Raw genomic sequence first — 24,449 nt, forward strand, 5'->3', positions numbered from 1 at the left:
AGTGCATTGAGCAGTGCTTGTGTCTTCTCCACCTCTCCCGAGTGCGGGACTAGGTGGAGATGGAAAGCAGGATGTCACGACCCTGCTCAAACTTTCTGATGTGGCGGCAGCAAACTCAGCCACAGCCACCACGGTGGGACATGCACGGGCCCTTGGCCTCCTGCCCTCAGGAGTGCCATCCTGGCACCCACCCCGGTGCTGGAGGAGTTAAGTGTCATGAAAAGCAGCGTGCAAAGGGGGCCTCTGCTGAGCGGTGCTGGCCCTTTAGGAAAATGTCTAATTTGCATAGGAGGGCAGAGTGGGAGGTGCTCCAGTGGGTGCTGCTCTCCCCTAGCAGCAGGCCAGGCGGAGAGGGAGGAGCACCCAGAGAGCAGGGCAGCGGAGGAGGCAGCAGCCACCAGTGAGATGTGGCTGCCCCAGCCGCTTGAGTGCTGCCAGGCTGTGTGAGCAGAGGTATGAGGTCTTCACCTAAGGATACACATGCTTGTTGAATGAATAAATGAAACATGTGCCATGCCCCTTCCCCAATTCTTTGCCTTCATTCTTGCTGTTTCCTTCCTTGAGGTGCTCTGCCCCACCCCAGTGTCTTCTCTACTTGTCAAAACCCTCCCCATCCTTCGAGACCCGTTCAAATGAAGCCTTCTCTGATCCCCCAGTTTGGAGCCATTATTCTCTATGCTAACTCCCTGTGGCACCTGGCTTGCCTCTATCCGCTTTTGCTGTGGCTGATAGTGATTTCTGTACCCATCGCTGACTGCCTCTCTGTTAAACAGCAAGCTCCCTGTTGGCAGGCTCTATCGTGTGCATGCTCCCTTCCCTAGTCCCTGGCACAGGGCTGTCCATACAGTAGGTGCTCTGTAAGTGCTCCATATAAGAAGGTAAGAGTATTGATGGCCATCGGCGGCTTTTTACTGGTCCAGATGCTGCATCCTTGCAGCCCAATAGGAGAGAGGCCCCCGGACCTCCTTTCCCCAGGCTGGGATCTCACCAGTGCTGACTGGGCCATATTCAGGCTCTCTCAACTCCCTCCCCACCCAATCCCTGCTAACACTTTGCCTAAACCTTGCCCCACCCCAGTGTCATTTGTGATATTTGCATGTCCTGACCACAGCAGGGTAAGTTGGGGGAGGCTGAACTGCAGAGATTGTTTGGTCTTACAAGGTCCCTTGGCAAGAGCCCAGGAGAGCAGATGTGGCTAGCCTGATACAGAGGGGGCTGGGCTCTCGGGGGGCATCTGGAGGCCCCTGGACTGCCTCTAGGCCCTGAGGACAGAGAAGCATGGGGCTGCATGAAGACCATAGCAGGGGTATGTGTGGTGAGTGAGTGAGTCATTAGGGAGGAGCAGGGACCCAGTGGAGTTCACAGAACAGGCTAGACCTTCCCCACCCTTCCTGTTAGGGTCACCAGACATTGAGTGGCAGTTTTGCTTTCTTTCTTTCTTTTCCTTTTTTTAGCAAGATCTAACCCCGGCGTTTCAAGTGTCTTCATACCAGAGCCAGACCCCACATCCACACTTGGCCCAGAGGTTTTTAGACGTTGGAACTCACCGAATCTTCATGTTCCAAGTGGAGATGTCTGGGTCTGCCTCCACCCTGATTTGAAGATCTGGTCCTTACACCATACACCAGGGGAAATGCTCACCAGGATACCGGCTTCTTGCTGAGGGTAGTGGGTAGATACCCCTGGAAGTGCTTAAGGAAGGAGGCAGCCTTACAAAGAGCTGCTGAGCTCGGGCCACAGGTGGTGGGGACGGTGGGGAGTGGGGAGGTGAGGGAGGAAGCACCTGCTGACTGAAGGTGGGCAGAAAAGCAGGGCTGAGGAAGGAGCTGCCCCTTTAAGAGGGCTGTACCTTTAAGAGGGCTGCCCCAGGCAGGGCTGCTTGGCCTTGGTCTGCTAGATGTGGTGGGACTCCGGTGGGACTCGGGAAGCTGGGGGCAGGAAGGGTGAACCATCCTGACATTCACAAACAGAAAAATCCCCTGGACAGGAAGATATAAAACTATTCATGTGCAGTAGCCAGCAAGAGGCACTAATCATCACTTGCAAGAGAAACTCAACAAGCAGGGCTTGCTGGAGCTTCCTCAGAGAACCCTGGTGGAAGCAGCAGGAAACCCAACCAGAGCACTGAAAACAAATACACAAACAAACTATCTAGAGGGCTAATGCAGTAGTTTCAGAACTGACTCTGGAGCCAGGCCTCCTGTGATCAAATTTCAGCTCTCACATGGGTGACCTCAGGCAACTTAACCTCTTTAAGCCTCAGTTTTCTCTTCTAAAATACAGGGCTAATAATCATCATATTGCATTAGGTTATCATGAAGATAAGATAATATACAGGGGTGGCTAAAAGTAGGTTTTCAGTTATCATATGGAAATAATAGAAATAAGATAATAATAAATAATACAAGAATAAACTCATAACTGTAAACCTACTTTTGCCCCCCCCCCCCGTACGTAAAGAAGTTAGAACAATGCCTGGCACATAGTAAGCACCATATAAATATGTGGTGTTGTTGTTGTCGTTGTTGTTACTGTATAACTATTTAGAATCTGGACACCTAGAACCCAGAACCCTTGGCAGATCTATTTAGATTCTTGCTACTTAAAGTTTGGTCCACTGACCAGAATCAGCAGTATCACCTGGGAGCCTGTTAGAAATGCAGCCTTGGGTGCAGTCCTGGATGCACAGAATCAGAGTCTGCATTTTGCCCTGGCTTCTGTGGCTCAGTGGACTGAGCGCCAGGCTGCAAACCAAGGGTCTGCTGGTTTGAATCCCAGTCAGGGCACATGTCTGGGTTGTGGGCCAGGCCCCCAGTACGGGGAGTGTGAGAGGCAACCACACATTGGTGTTTCACTCCCTCCATTCCCCCCACTCTGAAAATAAATAAATAGATACATAAATAAATAGTTTTAAAAAAACAGAATTTGCATTTCACAAAAGTCCAGCTGAACGATGAGGAGCACATTCAAATTTGTGAGGCCCTGCTTTAGAGCCCAGGGGCAGCCGCACCCAGAAGCTAGGCTATTTGGGGTAGGAGGTCAACAAGGGTTAGGCTGCCCTGCCTTGGGGTTCCCACAGCCTGGAAAGCCCCCCACCCGGGTCAGCACTGACCTCTGACGTGGGGACACTGCGGGGTAGGGGGCTACACGACTGTTTGCGGGGGCTACACGTCGGCTTGCTGGGACATCTTGGTACCCGGGGCACCGGTGGGGGCGCGGTGGCTGAGCCCACCCCCCGAAAGCCCGGGGGACGACGCGAGGTCGAGTGGCGGTTTGCTGGAGTACCACGTGCTCAGGAGATGGTCCACCTGCTCCCGGCTGGAGACTGTGCGCAGGTGGGCCTTTCCACTCCCGCCATCCACGCCCTCAGGGGGCTCTGAGGTCTCGGGGGTCTCGGTGCCCCTGCCCGCCTCATCCCGCCGCAGCCCCCGCGCCTGCATCTCGCTCTGCATGCTGGCGAAAAAGTGCAGCACGCAGCGGTGCGCGAAGTCCCGCGCATGCTCACAGCACGTCTCGTCGAAGAGCTTCTGCTCCAGGTCCACGTAGTTGCTCCAGTATCTGCGCTGCAGGAAGATCGTTTGGTCAAAGCAGGGCCTCAGGCAGCGGGCCAGGAAGGCCACCACGATCAGCAGCAGGGTGATACTCCAGCCGATGGCCTAAGAGGGTGGGGAGAGCAAGGTTAGGTACGGGCGTGGCAGGCATGGGTGTTCCAGTCTCTCTACTGATCTCTTCTATCCTTCCTCAGATCTGTTACTCTTCCCATTTAGTCATCCATCTACCGGCCACCTCCATCCACCCTCCCTTCCATTCATTCTCTCATCCTTGCGTCCATTCATCCACCCAGCTATCTCTCTACCCATTCATCTACTCATGCATCCTCTCATCTGACCCAATATCTCTCAAGTTCCTATCCAGACACCCTCCAACCATCTTCCCGTTGTCCACCATCCGTCCTCCCATCCAGCCATCTATCCTCCCAACCGTTCATGTTCTGATACTCATTCTTTCTTCGATTTATGCATCCAACCATTTATTCACCCACCATTGATCCTCCCAACCTTTCTTCTGGAAACCAGAATATATCACCCCAAAGTATGCCTCTTTGACATAGAATTATTGGGGCTGAAGACAATTTTGAGCTGAAGCAAACATAGGAAAAACTCTATCTTCCCTTTTTCTGCCTAAAGGCAAGATACAATTCTCCTTTTACTGGAGACAGACGCTTATCAGCCCAGAGACAGCACCAGAGGAAGGTGCAAACAAACCTTACTCTATTAGTAAGGAGTAAGAAACTCCTCGTTTCCTCTCATGTATTTCCCTTCCCACAGTGTCTGCCGTTGGAAGCCTAAAGTTGCTTTCCTTTGTCCTGTTATTTCTCTACAAAGGTACTGCTCTTTGTTGAAGATGATAATATAAACCAGAATTCTAAGCTGCTTCTTTGAGTTGTTCTTTGGTTTAGGTTTCTCCCATGTGATGTGCACTGCGTGTGTTAATAAACTGTTTGTTTTTCATTTGTTAATGTTTTTTTTTTTGTTATCACCTCAGTGGAAAACCTAAGATTGGGAGAGGTAAAGTTTTACCTTCCCTACACTCTCATCCATCCATCCGTTCATTCATCCATCTGTCCATCCTCCTTTCCATCCCCACATACATTTATGCACCCCATCTATGCATCCATCTATCCTGTGTTTTGGGGGAGGCATGAGGGACCCCGTGTTTTCTCTCACAGAGTTCACACTTAAGTGGAGGAAACAATTAATAGGCGATGATAGGCCTTCATGTTGAGGGAGTCACAGGAATTTACCCAACCTGAACTTGAGGGCTCAGGGAACAGTGAGGCCAAGGCTGAGACCTGAAGGATGAATAAGAGTTGTATAAGACATGAATGGCAAACAATGTTCTAGGCCAAGAGTGAGAAACAAGTGGAAGTCGTTCTTGAAGGCTGGAGCCCAGTCCTGGCTGACCCCTCCCCCTCCTCTCTGCTCACCCACAGCAGTAGTCTCTTCCAGGCCTCGCTGAAGACCAGAGCAACGGTGTGGGCCTGGAACAGAGACGTCACTCCTCGAACACAAACAAAGACACTCTGTCTTTTGGCCTTTCATAGAATCCCCTCCCTGCCTATCTACCCCACCCCCCTCACCAATTTAAAATACTCATATGATTATTTTACATGCGAGAAACTCTTAACATGCCTGATAAAATTACAGCTGAGTCAGGACTCAAACCCTGGTCTGATGGAAAATTCCACACTCTTTCTGATGAGCTAGTGAAGAATAGAGTGTCTAAGCCTGCAGGGACCGTCACGGTGAAGGAGACCAAACCTCCCTTTATTTTGCAGGATAAACTGAGGCCCTGAGGGAGAGTGACGTGGCCAAGGTCCACAGTCTGAAGTAGAATCAAGCGCATCCTGAGCGCTGGTCTTCTCTGCACCATACCGCAGGCCTGCATTTGGCACCAGCCCGTTTCAGCTCTGCCAAGGGCTGGGATCATGAATTTATCCTCTGTAGCCCCAGTGATACCTGTCATGTATGGGTTCATGTAAATACTTTTTGGAGGACACAGCCCAGCCTGGGGCTTTGGGCGTGGTGGCGGTGGAATCTAGAGTCTGGGCTGGGAATGGGGCTGGGGTTTGCTCCCAGGATGATGGACTTGATACTCCATGAAGAGCCAGGCATCTTGGGAGACCTTGCTTTGTAGGGAGGCGGGTAAGAGGGCCAGGAAATAACACGTGTATTCAGACCCCTGCCCTACCTCTCCCAAGGCGTGTCACTTTGGCCTAGTGAACGAGCCTCTCCTAGCTTCCATTTCCTCATCTGTAAAATGGGATGATAATGATTGCATCCAGTTCATAGGGTTGTTCTAAGAATTCAATGGAATAATGCATATGAAATGCTCAACACAGTCCCTGATACGTAAGTGCTCAATGAAAGGTCATTAGTATTATTTCTGAGGGGTGGGAAGAACGTGTGTATGGTAGACAGAGAGGTCTACCTCCAGTGCTTCCCTGCCATCCAGCCCCCTGAGGGTGTGTCGAGCTGACTCCTGGGGCATATGGGTACCTGGTCTCTCTCCCGGGGTGAGTCAGCATTGATGACCAGGTGCTCTCTGCCTAGGGCCCAACACCATTCTGTTTGTGAATCATGCTTCTGATCCCCTCAAGGACCACCTACTTCTTGGTTCTGTCTCTAGCAGTGGGGAGGGGCCGCAGGAAGTCAGTTGTACCTCCTCACCCCTCAGAACCCATGCAAGATATTTGGGAGGGTTGGGAGAGGACCTTCCAAATTACCTGTGACAGGCACCGCAGGTAGCGAGACACTGCCTTTCGAGCAGGGCTGTCCCTGACCAACTCATCTTCCTTACAGGGCACCTTGGCCAGAAAGAGCTGAATCTGGCTGGGGGTCATGTTGGCAAAGTCCAGAAACTTCTCAGGGTCCACGGAGCTGCTGAAGGCGCACACGAAGCACTTCCCGTCGAGGAGGGCCAGCAGGATCCAGACAAGGGGGGCAGCCAGCGCTCTCTGCAGCACGGAGGAGCACATATACCTGGGAGCAGAGGAAGGCGGGGTCACACAGAGCAGCTGGAATTCAGCCAAAGCAGGAAGCCTGCAGGAGAGATGCAAAGATGGACTTCCCAGGAGGGCGGGGAAAAAGTAGTTGTAGTCACTTCAAAGGAATGGCTGCAGCTTCCACTGCAGGGTCCTGGCAGCAGAGGATGAGGGGGAGGAGGTGCGGGGGGCCCCGGGAGCCCAGAACTGCCCCACTGGGGAGCTGGTGTCTTCCTCCTCCAGGCGTTGTAGCAGACTCTGCCAGTGCCCGGCCCAGCCAGAGGCACCTACGGCTTTGGCAGATAGTTTCAGTTCATGTGGAGGCCTGAGGGCCCCCCTCAACCACCTCAACCTGCCTGACGGCTAGGCTGCAAGCGATAGAAAGTCAACAACCCCCTCCCTCTACATTAACCTTCAACCCAAGAGAAACGGGGCCTGGTGAATAAACACCCCATCTTCCTAGACCCTCAGTGAGACATTTCTGAGGTGTGTCTTACCCGCTCTCTCAGGAGGATTGAACTCCGGCCGCCCACCCCTTATTGCACTCTTCCAAGAGCCTGTGTTTGAGGGGAGCCTAGACTAAGACAGCCCTGCCCGATAACCCTCCCTGACATACCCTCCCATCCAGGGACCCCCGCCCCCGCCGACTGTCCCCAGGTGCCTCCCCTGCCTTACTCCACCTGTCTCATGGCCTGCGGTGGGTGTTCGTCACAGGAGGACGGGAGCCCAGTGGAGCTGCAACCACTGGCTCCCCAAGAAGAAGGTCAAGGGCACACTCAGTGCATGTGACCTTCTCTGTGTGGCTGGATGACAGGGAGCACAGAGCCCTCAAGGGACACAAAACAGGCTGCTTGTGCACAGGATGCAGATATTTCCAAGTTGCACTGTATACAAACATAAAGTGGTACATGCTGTGTGTGTGTGCGTGTGTGTGTGTGTGTGTGTGCGCGCGCGTGTGCACGCAGCCTCCCCAGTGGTGAATTATAAATCCCCTGTAGGCAGGAGTGATTCCAGCATTTTCTATGGCGACAATGGGGTTAGAAGGTGGAACTGAAGACTTGCCATGAAATTACCTTACACACCCTTGTGGACACCTCATTTGTCTGTCAAAGCGTAGGGTGGAGGAGGAGGTCACGAGTGGGCGAAGACCCAGCAAGCCTCCCCAGCCCCTGCCCACAGGTCTAGAGCACTTAGACATTTTGTCCAAAACACTAAGGGCAGCTGAGTGAGTTGTGCTTCTTCCTCCTGGTGGGAGCTCAGCGGTGTTACTTAGCTTCCCTGTGTCTCAGGTACCTCATCCTTAACAATGGGTCCCCTTTAGGAGCAGACCCAGGGCTGAGGTGAGAATTCAGAGGCCAAGCACACACAGCACTCGGCACAGAGCTTGGCCCTGAGTTGCTGTTCCGTGTTGGCCAGGGAGCAATTCGAATCGCTAAACTCCGTCAGCTGATTTTGACAGAGGGCACCCACCAGGTGGGAGGCTCTGAGGACATTGCAGTATGAGCTGCCCTGGGGGAGCTTCTGGGAGAGGGATGCAGCCTTGAAGCCAGTGACGCCTCTGACTACATTCAAACGCTCTGTGCAAGCCCTGGGATGGCCCCTCATGCAGGTGGTGAGGTGCAGTCAACCCATGGCCAGCGTGGCAGATGTGATTGGGGAATTCTGTATCAAGCATCTGTCTCTAGCGCTAGCCACAGAAAGGTGACAAATGACAGGAACAGAAATATCTGTTTCCAGAGTGGAAACTGCAAATGGGTTTTGTAAGCTGTTGATGCTTTAGTTGGGGAAAGGAGGGGGCACACTCGAGAGTGACTGTGGGGGCCAGTGAGGAGCCCTGACAACACCCATGGGCGTCACTGGGGCTTGGGGGTCACCTGGACATGTTTTTGTAGGTGCGGGGCCTGACAATGCTCATGGGTAGAGTCAGGGTGTCGGAGTGCCCCTGGCAATTCCTGTGCAGGCAGGGGGCCCGGACAATGCTCTTGGGGAGAATTGGGGTTCGGGGTGCCCCTGGCAGTACCTGAGCAGGTGTGGGAGGGGCCCTGGCAACGCCTGCAGGCCTGGGGGGTTATGGGACCGCACCTGATGATACCTGGGTCCTTCCTCCGGTGCCCTGCGGGCCGGCGCCACTCCTCCACCATCACCACCGTCTGCCGGTTTGCAAGGAGGCCGCAGAGGAAGAGGGCGAGCGGGGGCGTGAGCAGCAGGCCCAGGCCGTAGAGGGCGTTGTAGCGCGCCAGGCAGGGGCAGTTGAAGTCGAAGGAGGAGTACAGCTTGACAGTGACTGCGGCCAGCAGCAGACAGATGCCGTTCATCACCGACTCGGAGCTGGACTGGAAGTGCTGGAAGAGCATGCGGAACTTATCCATGGCTCCCGCCTGGGGGGTGGGCAGCGTGGGTGGGGGGCCGTGCTGGGGGCGAGTCTCGGCCCTCAGGAGCTGCTTCTCCTCCAAGGGCCCCCAGCCCAGCCTCTGCGGTCCAGCTCTCCAAGAAGGCTCAGATGCCCAGCCTGCTTGTCCCCAGTGCCACTGCCCTCCTCTCTGTGACCAGCCAGCCCAAAGCACCTTTAGGCAAATGTGCCCTGTTCTTTCACTCCGTCCCTCCCCAACCCATTCCCTCCTCTCTTCAGGGTGTGGATACTGAGGCCTGACAGCTGGCAGGGTGTCCTGTGGGGGACAGGCAAATTCTGGATATGGTAAGGCCAAGACACTTGGAGGAGCCAATTTCTATTTTCTGGTCTTGATCAAAACGTGACTTGATTCAGCTGAGTGCAGGGAGCGTTCATGTTGACTTTCATGCTGGGAGGAGCCAGGAGGGGCACCTTACCTTACCTGAAGATTTCCTGAAACAGAAAACCCCTGAGAAGAGTTTAAAACATGTTTCAGCGTTTACCAATGACAGGCTTTTGAAAGGGAAGGCCTTCCAAGCAGAGGGCTGCACACCGGCGAAGGCACGGAGGTGGAAGCAGCCCGGTGTGGCCAGTGGAGTGGGGCTGCTGGAATGCAGTCTCAGGCAGCAGGTGTCAGGAGAGGGGGCTGGAGGGTCCGTGGGGGCCGGCAGCCCTCTGCTCCATTTTGTTCCACTGCCTTCTAGGCCTGGCCACCAGCCAGTTCAGCTTTCCCTAAGGCACGGCTTTCATTGGCTCACTCCTCGGCTCAGGTGTGACCTGGCCTCCCTCAGTCTAACTCAAGGCCGGCCTAACTCTATCCAGATGCATCTTCCCTCCTTCATTGAAAACCCGTACCCCTTCCTCCCACCTGCTCTTCAAGAGGCAGCTCAAGTGCAGGGAGTGGAGAGAACAAGGTTAGGGGGTCTGAGCACCCCCTCTCCCATTCTAGCCTCAGGGGAGTCTCCAGAAAAGAACAAACACGCCTTCAGGAAATTGGGACAGGTCTCTCCCAGGCCAGTCTGTCACAGATCCAGCCTCTGACAGATGAGACAGAGCTCCCAGGCCAGCCTGGGGCCCTGGGCCCTGCAGGGGGTGGTGTTCTGTTGCCTGTGCTGCTCCCTGCTAGGTGTTCGCTGGAAAACACTCCAGCAAAGAAAAAGGCAAGAAGGAAGGAAGCTCATCACACCTTCAAGAAAACCTCAGGATGAGGGGGTGGCTTTACATTTAAAGATCTGTCTTTTTTAAGTTTTCTACTTTATAATAATGATTTTTTAAAAACAATTCCCAATAAAAATCACAAAATATTTTTACTGGAAAAACTCAAAGGGATTAAGGAACAAAGTAAAAGGGGGAAGGGATTGTATTTGTTGCCTAGAGCCCTGGACCCGCTGAACCAGGAGAGGCAGAAACAGAGGAAAGAAAAGAAGGAGAAAGACTCGTTTGACTTCTGTGTGTGGAAAGATGTTACCTTGGAGATCTGCTGCGGGATAACACCTTAGTCAGGCTTGCTCGACCCCCTACCCCTCTTCAGAAGTCTGCGGCTCTGTCTTTGGGGGTCTTTTAATTCTGGGAATTAAAAAAAAAATTTTAAATCTGTGAATTTTTAAATTCACATTTTATTTTAATGATGACAAATCTTTTTAGCAGTGTTAAACATGTATTAACTCTCAATTGAAAGATCTTTATAGAACAGGTCTTTGTTCTCTTTTTCTCAAGTTAGAGAATTGTGTATATGTACTTCGGGGTCTTCTAGATTTTCTTCCCTTTAAAAGAAATCTGCGTATTATTTGAGAAACATTGGCTCTCCCATTCTTGGAGTTCCTGTGACTGAGAGAGTTCTTTAGGACTGGGCGCCCCCTACTGGAGAAACTCAGAGTTTGATGTGGGAGTGTGGTATGTGTGTGTGGGTGCATACACATGTGGCTTGCATGTATCTGGTATGTGTACAAGTGTGTGTCTTCAGAAATTTAGGTGTGGGTATGTCTTTTTTTATATAGTGAATACACCCTCTCCTGAGGTTTCTCTCTGTCTCTCTCTTTCTTTCAAAAGGAAGACATTGGATGCGTGTCCCACTTCTCTCTGAGGACTGGGGAGCTATTGTTCCCACCTGTTTAGCAGAGTGATGGTGCCCTCTCTGTCCAAGAGACCTGACCCCCTTTTATCCTGATGACAGAGGCCATGTGACAGGCCTCTTTGGTCTGCCTTTGGCAGACCTATGGGAAAGCAATGTGGCACTTATGTGGACTCTACTCTGGTGACTATATGGAGCCTTGTGGCCCCTAACGGAAGCCATCTAACAAATGGCATTGGAACAGTTGGCTAAGCATTTGGGGAAAACTTAAACTGAATCTCTACCTCATTCTTTATACCAAAATAGATTCCAAATGACTCAAAGACTTTCATATAAAAATGAAGATCATAAAAATTCTACAAGAAAATATAGGAGAGGCTTTTGTGAATAGAGCACACATTCTGTAGCTCTGGAGGAGGAGGTAGATAAAGTAGGCCTCAATTTATGTGGGCAAAATGCCAGTAAACAAAGTAAAAGTAAAAAACTGGAAAAAGGTATTGCCACACACATGCCACACAAAGGTCCCTTTTCCTCAATTTGTAGAGGGAGCATATAAATCAATAAAAAAAGATGAATGATCTTAGAGAAAAGTGGTCAAAGGATATGAACAGGCTATTCACAGAGAAAGAGACATGTGGCCCCAAATCCTGCAAAGATTCTAATTCTCATTCATAATTAAATACAATCTAAATAACCAGGTGCCTTTTAAAACTCACCAAGTTGTGAGAAACTAAAAGATCGGTAACATCCAGTGTCAATGAGGGCTTAGGGAAACAGCACCTTTATACACCGATGGTAAGTGTACAAATTTGTGGGGTTTTCCTAAGACAATTTGGCAACATATGTAAAGCAAAAATTTAAACACACATGTCCTTTCACCTAACAATTACGAAGCTCTGAATTGACCCTATGGGTAGATATGCAGAAGTGGCCAAGATAAATGGACAAGGGTGTTCATTATAGCTTTGTTTGAATGGCAATAAAACTGCAAACGCTTGTTTTATCAACAGGGGACTGTTTAAATAAATGATGGCACTGCTATAAAATGAGGCCTCTACAGCCACTAGAAGAATAAGTAAACCCACATGTGTTCATTTGAAAAAGACCTCTAGATTCTGATAAATTAAGGAAGCACAGTTTAGTACGCATAAATGAGTAAAAATTTTAGCATTATGCATATATTTTTTGCAAGAGATACGGAGAGTTGCTACCATTGGGTGGTCGGGGAGGAGGACTATTATTTTCTTTCATTTTCTATCCGTCTGTGCAGTTTGACTTTTCAAACAATGTTTACATATAAATTTTACTTATAAAAGATCAACGGAGGTTATCCAGGCAGTGGACTTATGAAATTGAAATATACATTTCTATGTGTAAGTAGATACATAAAATTAAATAAGGTTAAAATGTTATGAATTACACACAAAAAATTTGACCAGGTTCAACCCTGAACATCCTTCCACACTTAAATTTTTGGTCTTCATCCCGCAGATCACAGAATGGGGAACAATTTTCTTGGTTCACAACACATTTCTAACTCCTTTCTCAGAAGAAGAAACAGATAAGCCTGGTTTTATAATATTATCCCCCCCCCTTTTTTTTACATAACCAACAAGATATAAACATGGACTTTCTGACTAAACCAAATGAAGCTGTTTCCAGGCCCTGTGGTGGGAAGGTGGGGCTGGTTTTCAGCGCAGCAGTCCTTCCAGAGACGGCTTTGGACACTGGAGGTTGGGCCAAATGCAGAGACGCAGGGTCGGAGACAAGCAAGTTGCTCTGGGAGGCGCCCCTGTCCAGCTGGATTTTCTGAATTCCACTTCTCCGTAAATACCAATGTCAGAATGGCTCCAGGGTCCCCTCTCCCAGTTGCCTACGAGCACCAGCTCCTGAGAGTTCTGAGAGCAAACGTCGCCCACTGCCGTGACGTAGGTGTAGAGGTGTTAGTGGGACAGTGCTGGACTGGGTGTGGCACATCCCAGCTCTGAGGGTGACTGTGTGTTTGGAGGGCCAAGTTAGGAAGCACGTCTGCCATTGGCCACACATCCTCAAGGTCTTGTCCGTAGGGCACCAGACAGATGTTCTCGGGGCCTCTGCAGAGCGCCAGGCACAGTGCTGGTGCTGGGCGCATACAGGTACCCCCACCAGGTGCAGGCGCAAACAGTGGAGCATCTCGGTGTGAACTGCAGGGCTCTGAAGAGGACCTCAACTTGGCTTTGGTTTGGGGAGGTCCTCCCTCAGTCCTGTGAGAATCTCTGTTGGTGGGTTTGACCTTCTTTGGTCCAGCCAGTGTGGTGGGGAGGGCTCCTCCGGAGAAGTAGTTTCAGGATGAAACATGAGAAGGTGCCTGAGTGAAGCAAATATGCCCAGAGGGGAACACCTGGGTGGCTGAAGAGGAGGGCTAACTTCCTCATTGACATATTTTCTTTATGACGAAGTAGCTAATGGAAGCTGTAAGGATATAGTTCCCTCAAATGCTTTTTCCATTTTGAAAGAGGAAAAGAGCAACCTGTAAACATTTTAAAAGGAAACATCTTTGGATTGACTTGAGGGCTCCCCCAAAGTTTGCCAGAGACAAAGGGGATTCTAGCGGGAGTTCTAGCGCTTCCTAGTGGTGGCTGGAGAGAGAAATCAAGAGGCAGGGGAGGGTCCAGGAGGGATCTTGGGACACAGGGTCTGCTGAGAGACAACTTTCCACGAGCTACCTTTCCAGGGTCACTGGGAAGAGAGGCCCCCCGGATGCGCCTTTGGATGGAGGTGGGACCTAGAGAGTCCCTCTGGGACCTCTCTTGGAAAAGGAGGATAGAAGTGAGATGGTACACAGGCAGCAGGAACTGGGACATGGCTGTTTCCTACTCTGGGTCTAGGGATGGAGGGCATTTGGAGTGACTGAAGGCTAGTGGCTCACTGCAGATGTGCCTCCTGACTCCTATATGTCTTTCAACTTTTGCCATGGAGTTCTAAATTTTTATGTAGTCATATTTATCATACTTTTCCTTTATGATTCTCTGGTCTTTGTAATATTCTTAGAAAAGCTCCTTCCCCCCCCACCCCCAAGTAGAGGTCATGTAAAACATCTATGCGAGAAAAGGAGTGCTGGGGTATTACTGCCACTTTGAGCATTCTTCTTTGATTTCAGTTCCGTTATTTGAAAATTCTTCCTCCCTTCCTTCCTTGTATTATTTATTTATTTTTAGAGAGAAGGGAAGGGAGGGAGAGAAGGAGAGAAACATCAATGTGTGGTTGCCTCTCACGTATCCCACACTGGGGACCTGGCCTGTAGCCCAGGCATGTGCCCTAACTGGGAATTGAACTACCAACCCTTTGGTTTGCAGGCCAGCACTCAATCCACTGAGCCACATCAGCTGAAATCTCTTTCATATTCCTTGGTGGCCATGTGCTCCCTGGCTAATTTCCAGAGAGCAGAGCCCAAGTGCCTCGGAGTCTTAAGGGTCTCTCAGGTAAAAGGGGCTCACTTGGGAACTCAGGGAGGACCCCTTGCCTGCACCAGGCATCTTCCTCAGCCTGGGCGCTTGAAGGAGTCTCACTCTGGGGCATGTGCAACAACCCAGGGACTTGGATTCAGACCATCGGAGGGCTGTAGCTCAGGGCTTCACTTACCAGCTTCCGGGCAAGCGTCCGCTTCCTCAGGCCTCAGGGTTTTCATTTGTAAAATGGAAATGATGATGATAATAATAATAAGATATTAATAACAACAGTAATAGTGCCTCCCTCACAGGGTTCTTATTAGGCTTAAATGAATTAATACAGGTGAAATGCCCAGACGAAGGCCTGGTACATATAATTAAGTGCCCCGTGAACATTGCCTGGGACGGTGGTTGCCAGGAGCTGGAGGGAGGGAAGGATGAGTAGGCAGAGCCCAGAGGATTTTTAGGACCATGAAACTACTCTGTGGTACCACCACGGTGGATACATGATATTACCTACACATTTGTCCAAACTCAAAAACTGTGCACCAAATGTGACTCTAATATAAACTATGGACTCTGGGTGACAAATATGTATCAGTGGAGGTTCATCAGTTTTAACAAATGTACCACTCTCGGGGGGGGGGTATTGGTAATGCGGGAGACTATACATGTCTGGGGGCAGAGGGTATATGGAAAACTCTCTATACCTTCCACTCAGTTTCGCTGTGAACTTAAAACTGCTCTCAAAAATAAAGTGTATTTTTTAAAAAGGATCCTCTTGCCCTCTCTTAGGATGCGCACACACTCTAGACTAATGATTCTCAAACATGGTCTACAGGGGGAGGGGCGGGGGAGAAGGGGAGATGGTCAATAAAATGCAGATTTCCTGGCCACACCCAAGACATTCTCGTTCAGAGCTGATGAAGGTCATAAATTGGCCACACTTTGGGAAGCTGCTCCATATGGACATGCGTTCTAGTTAGAGGATGCTATTTGGAGAATGTCTGCAAGCTTCCCCAGGGAAAGCTGGACACGCCGCGGGGCAGGCCAGTGCCGGCTGCCACCCAGGCAGGGCTAGTCACATGGGAAGGCAGGGCAGGACGCGGCTGTGCAAGGAAGGGGAACTCCAGCTCCCTCCTCTGCCCCACGGTCAGGCTTACATTCTGGGAGGCAGCCCCTGGGGCCAAGGCCAGTTGTAAGACCTCCAGACACCTTTGGAGCCCATCCCTGTCAGATCAAAATACCACATGCCACATTAAACATGATCTTCCTGCCTTAAACACCCTGAAAGGATTTTTATGAATTTGGCTTTTCGAATCATTGGACTACAAGGAACTCACTGAATTTATAACTGGTTTTATTTCTACGCAGTCATGCATGTGCTGGATTCCTTGCCAAGTGAGAAAAAACTATGATTGTCTTTGAATATAATGAAATCTTTATGAGTACTCATTTAACGATTAATGATGTTGACACAACATTAAGTTTTGTAGGCAAGTAAGTAACATTAATGAATTTTGATTTTTAAATTTTCCCATCACAATTTGGAATCAATAATTTTTTCCCCCAGTCCTAAGCAGGCCTAAGTCCTGGGCTATTGTGCCTATGGATAAAGCCCAGGCCTAACACCAAGTATCCCTAGGTTTGCCTCTAAATGGACAGGTGGAGGCCCCTGCAAGAAACAGAAAAGAAAATGCCCAACCCCAGAAAAAGGCCCACGAGTGAGCATCCCCTGGGGAACTCTTGCAGTGACTTCAACGGAGCTGAGCATCCCATGACCCATCCCCAGGGCTCCTTGCTCAAGGATATTTTTATTGTCTCCATAGTTTTGCCTTTTCTAGAATATCATATAATTGGAATCATACAGCAAGTAGTCTTTTTAGATCAGTTTCCTTTACTTAGTAACATGCATTTAAGGTTCTTCCATGTCTTTCCATGGCTTGATAACTCATTTCCTTTTAGCACCAAATACTTTTCTATTGTCTGGAGTTACCTGTTATTTATCCATTCATCTACTAAAGAACATCTTAGTTGCTTCTGAGTTTTGGCCATTATGGAACAAAGCTGCCATAAACATTCATGTGTAGGTTTTTGTTGGGACATAAATTTTTAGCTCCTTTGGGTAAATTCCAAGGAGCTCAATTGCTGAATCAGATGGTAAAAGGATGTTTATTTTTGTAATAAACTACCAAACTGCTTTCCAAAGTGGCTGTACCATTTTGTATTCCTACCAATCCCTGTTTCTCCATATCCTCAGCAGCATTTGGTGTTGTCAGGTTCTGGATTTTGGTCATTCTAATAAGTGAGTGTGGTATCTCATTGTTGTTTCAATTTGCAATTCCCTGATGACATAAGATATGGAGCATCTGTGTATGTTTATTTGCTACTTGCCTATCTGCTTTGGTGGAGTCTATTAAAGTCTTTGGCTCATTTTAAATCATGTTGTTTTCTGACTATTGATTTTTAAGAGGTCTTTGTATATTCAGTCTTTTTCAGATATGCATCTTGCAAATATTTTCTCCCAGTCTGTGGTTTTCTTAAAAAAATTATTTCGACAGTGTCTTTTGCAGAGCAGAAAAATGTAATTTTAATGAAGTCCAGTTTATCAATTCTTCCTTTTATGGTTCATCCCTTTGGTGTTGTATCTAAAAAGTCACCACCAAACCCAAGGCTATCTAGATTTTCTCATGTTATTTTCTAAGAGTTTTATAGTTTTGCATTTTACATTTATGTCTGTGATCCATTTTGAGTTAATTTTTTGGAAAGATGTAAGGTTCGTGTTTAGATTATGCTTTTTTTTTTTTTTTTTTTGCATGTGGATGTTCAGTTGGCCATGTACCATTTGTTGAAGAAACTATCTTTGCTCCATTGTATTGTTTTTGCTTCTTTGTCAAATATTAGTTGATGTCTTTTATGTGGGTTTATTTCTGGGTTCTCTATTCTGTTCCATTGATCTATATTCATCTATTTTTTACCAATCCACACAGTCTTGATTACTGTAGCTTTATAATACATTTTGAATTTGTCTAGTATCAGCTCTCCAGTTTTGTTCTCTAATATTGTGTTGGTGATTCTGGGTCTTTTGCCTCTGCAGACACACTTTATTTATTTATTAGATTTTATTTATTTATTTCTAGAGAAAGGGGAAGATCGAGAGAAAGAGGGGGAGACAAACATCAATTAGTTGCCTCTCGCACACCCCCAACCGGGGGCCTGGCTCAAAATGTAGGCATGTACCCCGACTGGGAATAGAACTGGCAACCTTGTTTCGCAGGATGACGCCCAACCCATTGAGCCAAACCAGCCAGGGCTCCAGGTACACTTTAGAATCAGTTTGTTGATATCCACAAAGTAACTTGCTGGGAGTTTAATTGGGGTGTATTGTATCTCTAGATCAAGGTGGGAAGAACTGACATCTTGACAATATTGAGACCAACGGTGCGTTCTGCCCTAAACTTAGCCACAAGAGGTGGGAAAATGGACCCAAATGCATAACATGGGCTCCCCCGTGGTGCTGGCAAGGAGACTGCACCTTGCATAGTGCCAGGCATGCAGGTAGTGCTCAGTAAGTGGTCACTGGGGCAATGAGCAATGCCAAATTCCAAAGCACCTGGGATCAGGGCAGTATGGTGCCCGTTCCGTGCTAAGACGGGTAGAACAGATTCCCATTCTTCAGAGGAAGACCTGGCCTCAGGGACAGCTTTGTGGGAAAGGTACTGTTGAGAAGGGAACTGGCCAGGTGGGCTGGTTTGAGCAAGGCTTTCTGGCTGGCTTGGGTAGCTGTATTGATAGGTTAATTCACTGATTTATTCATTGATCTGTTGAATAAATATTTATTGAGTATCACTCTCCCCCGTAAAATGTCTAGAGACCCCCTGCAGTTCAGGAAGGACAACGTGTATAGGTTTTCTGATGCCCTGATATCTATGGGCTGGGCCTTGGGATGGCAGCAGGGTGGAGTAGTCTGTATTCCGGCTAGGGATGCTCATAGCTGTTTCCTGTTTTAGTTTCTCCACCTGGAACGAGGCGTCATGCTATTGACTAGGGTGATCTCAAGCTTAGGGGAGGTCCAGCTTGGCCTAGATGAACCCCACTCTTGCTTGCCTAGTAGAGGATCATCCCTGTAGCCAGTTCTGAGTCAGCATCCCGGAGGTCAGGGGAAGCAGGATGTCAGTGAAATTATTATTTTATCAACATGGAGATTCTTCAAGACTTAAACTGACCTGGGAGCTGTGGAGAGTGAGAAAGGAGGGGAGGAGAGAGGCGAACCAGCAGGAGGAGACAGGGCAGGAAAAAAGGGAGAAGAGAACCAGCCAGGAAACCAAGAGATAAACAGGGGTGGGGAGGGCAGAGACCGGCAGAGAGAAGGGCAAAAAGACAAAAGGGAGGAGACGAGGTGCGGGGGAGCGGGGCGGGGCGGGGGTGGGGGGGAGAACGGAGCCAGACAGAAGGGAGAGAAACAAGGGAGAGAGAAGGAAGAGCAGAGACCAGAGCTGCTGCGCAAGGGGCTCCTGCAGAGGCTGCTGGGCCCTTGCTGGCATAGGCCCCCGGGGCGCCCACACACGCACACACCGGGACACCCTTGCGCACACAGGCAAGCACTCACACCCATCTCCTTCCTTGGGCACCGCCTTCAGAATCCACACTATTGGGGAGGCTGGGGTTGCCACAGTGACAGCGACAGGTGCCAGAGTACCTCCTTATGGGTATTAATAGCTTCCATTGAAGGCAGCAAAACGGTGACTTCACCCAGCCCCAGATTCCCTGGCAGGTTTCTTTTGCCTCCTCCTTTCCAGGACGGGGCTGGGAATGGCCCTCAGGGCCGCGTGGGCCACTTCCCTGCCCCCTCACAGCCATGTTGGTGAAGGATGGCTTGAAGGTCTATGGGATCTGCCCAGTGTGATTGTGTGTTGGGTGTGGGGGGACGAGGGGGGAAAGGGTGCTGGAGTTCCTGGCTCCTCTGGGCTCGGTCTAACCATCGCCCCTGCCAGGGAAGGGTTTCTGAGGCACAGGATCCCTCAGAGAGGCCACTCTCAGCTTCTCCGGGGCCCATGGCGTCACACTGCCTTCCCTAGGTCCTGGTCTGACCAGAGACTTGCACTCCATGGACACTTGACAGTGGTGTTCCCTCCCATCGTACGCACTTCCCTGGAAGGGCTAGGGCCAGGCTAGGGAGGTGGCCCAGGGGGCACAATTTCAGAGACACTTAGTCCAGGCTGGAGCGAGTGCAGGGTTGGCACTGCCCGACCCTGGGGCCTACGCCGCCTCACAGTTTCCACCAGAGATGCCTCACTTGCCTCATCCTAATCCTGGCCCAGTCGATACTCCCAGGATCTCCTTGACCCTCTTGGTTCAGGGCAAGTTTCTGTCCTGTCCTAAGGTCCCTGCCTCAGTCCCTAATGCCTTTCACCTTCCTGATCAGGGATCAGGCTGCCCTGAGCCACAGAGCCTGTTCTTGCCTCTGGGCCTCAGGCAACACCCGTCTCCAGGACTCACTTCTCTTGGACCTTCACCTCTCCCTTGCTTTGCTCCCAGCCTCAGGTTTAGGCCACATGGGGCCTGTGATGTCTCTGCTGTCCTCTACCTCCCATCATCCCCTCGCCCATGTTCCAGCGCCTTCTCCCTGAAGGGAGGCTGGGACTCCAGGAAGGGCCTGAGCCTCCCTCAGCTGCTGTCTGCGGATGCTACCAAGGGCCTCATACTTCACACACACACACACGCCAAGGGAATTAGTCTCGTCTATATAGAGACTTCAGATTTATTGTGATGCCTGGCAGAAGCTCCCAGTGACCCCATTCCAGCAGACTTCAGGGGGCATAGGAGTGTGTGTAAGCGTGTGTTCGTGCTTGTATAGAAGTGAGTGTGCAAGAGAGCATAAAGGTGTGTGTGCAAACGTGTGACTGTGCTGCCATTCAGAGCCCATGGATTTCTGACTCATGAGTCATCAGCTGGGAGTGAGCCTTGGGAAGACAGCACCCCCGACCTGCCCTGTGCATCCTGCAGCTGGCGGGGCACATGATGCTGGGCATCTGAGAGGCTGGAGGCGGGGGAGGGGGCTGACTTTCCCTCTAGACCCCAGGGAGCAGCTGTCATGGATATTTCTAGCTCGTGTGGAGTCCCAGACATTTCAGGATGTGATGCCTGCAATGGGGTGGGAGTGGAGGGCAGGGAAGGGAAATGAGGAGTGGCTCAGAGGTTTGCTCCCAGGGATCTTCGTGGAGCACTCCTGGCAAGCAGGGGAATTCATCCACCCTCCACGTGTGTTTTGATAGCCTGTCGGGCACTCCACTAGGGGACGGGGACGTCATGGTGAATGGCGTTGACCTGCTCTCTTCCCTTACAGAACTTACGTTCTAGTGGGGGGAGGCAGAACATAAACAAGGGGAAAAGCCTACTTTCAAACTAATTCTAGCAGATAAAGCAGAATAAAGGTACGGAAAGTGACTGAGAGTTGTGGGATCCTTTAGACAGGGACGGTCAGGAGATGACATGTGGACTGTGTCTGAAAAATGAAGCATCACATGGAGACTTGAGGGAAGAACCTTCCGTAACAGGATGGATGAGATGCCTGTTGCAGCCCATGTCCTTGCTGATTCCAGATCACAGTTGTTAAAGCCGGTCAAAAGGCTAGAGGTGACCTAGAGGAACAGGAAGGCAGACTCCCTCTCCAGGGTGCGGAGGGGGAAGCTTGGCTCATCTCCCTTTGATAGACTGGGAGACGGAGATGCCCCTCCGTGCAGATAGGAGGAGAATGACTCCCATTTCCCTTCCTGTAGGCTTCCTGGTGGCAGCGTTGAGCTATAGGATGGAAGAGTCATGGGAACAGCAGACTTGCTGAAGCCCTGTCCTCCGGGAAGCCTCTTTTGCTTCCCGGGACCACAGAGGTCCCCCTCTCCCCAATTCCTATGGCTGACAGAACCACTCAGTTCAGAGTTGGTGGTTCTCTGAAGATTTGTCCCTGACATCTCTTTCCCCAGCTTGGCCAGCCTGGGCTCTTGCTCTGAGCCCTTGCCCCTTCAGATCTGACTGAGAGTGGAGGATCAAGTGCCGGTGTTCCTAATCTTACTACATTTATTCAATCATCCATTCACTCATTACAACTTTTTTTTTTCTTGGGCTTTTGCTCTGTGCCAGGCCCTGTACCTGGTGCTAGGGAAACCGTGTATTAGAGCTACCTCACCCTGCGCCCAGGGAGGGTTCTCGCTGTGCCGGTTTTCCTTTTCAAGACCGCGTTCCACCCGGAGAGGAATAAGCCCAACGCCTAGAGCTCTACTTCTGACAGGTATCTTACCCCGACCTGGGCCCGGCACCCACTTCTCCCACCCTCAGGCGCGGCGCAGACCGTCTGGCAGCCTGGACGCGGAGCGCCGGGGGGCCACATCTGGCTGAGCGGGCGCGCGCCTGTCACTAAGACGCTCATTCACCAGCGCAGCTGTCACCATAACAACCGGAGCGAGGGAATCCTGGCGACGGTTGGGGAAGACGGGCGGGGGCGGCGGGGGCCTGAGCGCGGCGGCCGGAGACCAACCACCTCGGGAGCGCCCAGCACCCTCCGCGCTCCACAGAGCCCCGCTCCATGCAGACCCGCAGGCGGGAGGGCGCCACGCACGTAGCCGCAGCAGCCGTCCCCGCGGGCGGGGACCAAGCCTGCTGCTGAGCCGCCAGGCCGCCGGACAGGCCGAGCCGCTGAGCACCCGCGCCGGGAGCCCTGACTCTATGGCCCCGGGGGAGCGCGCGGGAGCCACCGCGCCGCCCACCACCAGCCAGAGCCCGAACGCCAGCCGGAGAAGGGGGGGAGCCCCGGGCGCCGCCGGCCCCGACCCAGGGGCCTGCCTGCGGCCCCCGCCCCCGCCGCAGGCAATGGCAGGCAGGTAGCCGGAACGCACGAGGACCCCCAAGGCGGGCAGGACCTGCCGAGGACCGCGGCACCCAGAGCGAGGGAGGAGAGGAGCAGCTCGCCCGCCCCCGGCCGCAGCCTCACCAGGGCCCTCCCCCAGCGGCGCGCGCCCGCGCGCGCGCACACACTTGCACTGTACCTCCGCTTCTGCCCAGCCTCGCCTGCTCCCAGCGAGCGCCGAACCCCCTGGGGCCGGATGCCATGGGTAACAACTTCTCCAGTATCCCCTCTCTGCCCCGAGGAAACCCGAGCCGGCCGCCGCGGGGCCACCCCCAGAACCTCAAAGGTAAGGCTCCGCCGGGGCCGAGCGCAGCTGGAGGACTGGGGCGCAGGTGGAGGGGCAGGGAGAGATGGAGAGGTGTGGTTGGGGAAGACGGGCAGGTGCCACCTGTTGTGCGTATTTGGAGACGGGAGATGTGCATCTCTCTGGCCATGGAGGTGGACTGGGGTTGGGGGCGGCCTGTGGTGATGGTGGAAACCCGGGAGGATGGCGTTCCACGGGGTCTGCGCAGTTTTCCCTGCCAGGACTGGAAACGTCACTGGAGTCCCCTCAGGCCGTGATTCTTGGCGAGCATGCATGCGCGAGGAAGGGCATTTGGCCGGGGGGATAGGGCAGTGTGGCAGGATGCTCAGGGCGCCAGCTGTGCTTCTCACGGGAGACATCATAGTCTCCGTTTTCATCTGCCCAGGGTTGGAGAGGTCACGCTGGAAGCACTAGTTGCATATCCCAGTTGGAGGGTCTTAAAGATCCAGGACTGATATACAGCGGCCTGGAAAAGGGGACCAGAGCTGGTGGCCTGTGAGGTCCTCTGCAGCTGTTCACTTTTTGCATCCGCTGAATCAGCTTCGTTTGTGGTTCCTCCAAAGGCCAGATGTTCAGGTGGAACCCTAGGAAAGAGGGGCTGGGAACCCTGAAACAGGAACGTTCACTAGGGAAGTCTCTGCCCTCGGAGTCCCTGACCCACCCAGCACTCTCAGGGAGGCTCTAGGCCCAGTTCTCTGTCCTATAGCTTCCAGTGCTGTCTCTGACCTTTAGGTCCTCACAGGCCCTCAGACCTTACAGGTTCCCTGCAGGAAGCAGCTTTCCTATCACCCTCAGAACTAGCCAGCACTTGTTCTGTTTGTGCTGATGACTAAGAGTCAGGAAGGGAAGCCCTTGGGCTTTTAGAAAGAACAATCCACTTCTTCAGCCCCCAGGATATGAGAAGGATAATAGTGATGTCCTTTGACATAAAGCATTGACGTTTGCAAGTAACTTTTACGTAAGTGAGGAAACTGCTTTTTGGGGTCAGCAGTGCCAGTCAGACCCATTTTACAGTTGAAGAGAACCGACACTTCTTTCAGGTTCCCAAAGCCAGGGAGAGGCAGAGTTAGGCTCTAGGTCCCTGTCTTCTAACTTGGAATTCTGTCCTCTCTTTTGCTGGACAGTTAACCTTCAGGACTGGAGGAGAGGAGGAAAGGCAGGACCATTGTCCTGCATTCGTACTTCAACCCTTTCAGAACTTCAGCTGTCACTTAGCTCAGGAAAAGCCAATGGGTTTGTTGTGTCTTTCTGGAAATTGATACGGTGGTACATGTGATGGCCTTTTAAAACATCATGTTCATCGGCCTTGTGATTCCACCTAGAGGAACTGATCCTAAGGAAGTGGAGATGCAGGCAGACGCGTATGCACTAGGCTAGGCTAGGCACATGGCAGTGTTATTTATAGTAAGAAGACAACCTAACAGGCCTATGGTATATCTTCTTGGTGGAGTATTTCGCAATCTTTAAAATTGTATTTTTGAAGAATATCTGATAACTTAAGAAAATGCTCACAGTAGCATGACAGTTGAAAAAGCAGGATACAAAGTTTTATAGACTGTAAGATCCCAATTTTGCTTAAAAAAAGAGATATGAATGCCAACAACAAAAAAATCAACCATGGAAAGTTTCCAAAAGGCCAACAATTATTTCCCCTAGGTAATGGGATCATATAAGATTTTTTCTTTTCTTTTTAATATTTTGCTCATTTCTGAAATAATCAAGTATTATTTTTTTATACTCAGAAATAAGCTCTAAGTTTTAGCATGAGCATTGGAAACAGATTCCTGACAATGGAGGAAGCTGTGGACATCGT

General features: G+C 51.0%; 2 protein-coding genes across 2 annotated transcripts in view; one reads left to right on the forward strand and one right to left on the reverse strand.

Moving 5' to 3' along the window:
* Nucleotides 1–3,164: 3,164 nt before the first annotated feature.
* CALHM3 (calcium homeostasis modulator 3) lies at nucleotides 3,165–8,913 on the reverse strand. Its single transcript, XM_054581748.1, has 3 exons — nucleotides 8,627–8,913; nucleotides 6,287–6,542; nucleotides 3,165–3,656 (listed from the first exon to the last, which is right to left on the reverse strand). The coding sequence occupies exons 1-3, from the start codon at nucleotides 8,911–8,913 to the stop codon at nucleotides 3,165–3,167; spliced, it is 1,035 nt and encodes a 344-aa protein (XP_054437723.1).
* A 13,574-nt stretch (nucleotides 8,914–22,487) lies between these two features.
* NEURL1 (neuralized E3 ubiquitin protein ligase 1) overlaps nucleotides 22,488–24,449 on the forward strand; it is a 69,895-nt gene continuing 67,933 nt past the window's right edge. Inside the window, exon 1 of the mRNA XM_054581454.1 lies at nucleotides 22,488–22,618. Coding sequence (XP_054437429.1) covers nucleotides 22,534–22,618 — 85 coding nt within the window. The 5' untranslated portion in view covers nucleotides 22,488–22,533. The remainder of the gene's footprint in view (nucleotides 22,619–24,449) is intronic.

Source organism: Pteronotus mesoamericanus, unplaced genomic scaffold, assembly GCF_021234165.1.
Source record: "Pteronotus mesoamericanus isolate MK-2021 breed Mesoamerican mustached bat unplaced genomic scaffold, CSHL_Meso_final contig_657, whole genome shotgun sequence".
NCBI classification, from domain to species: domain Eukaryota; kingdom Metazoa; phylum Chordata; class Mammalia; order Chiroptera; family Mormoopidae; genus Pteronotus; species Pteronotus mesoamericanus.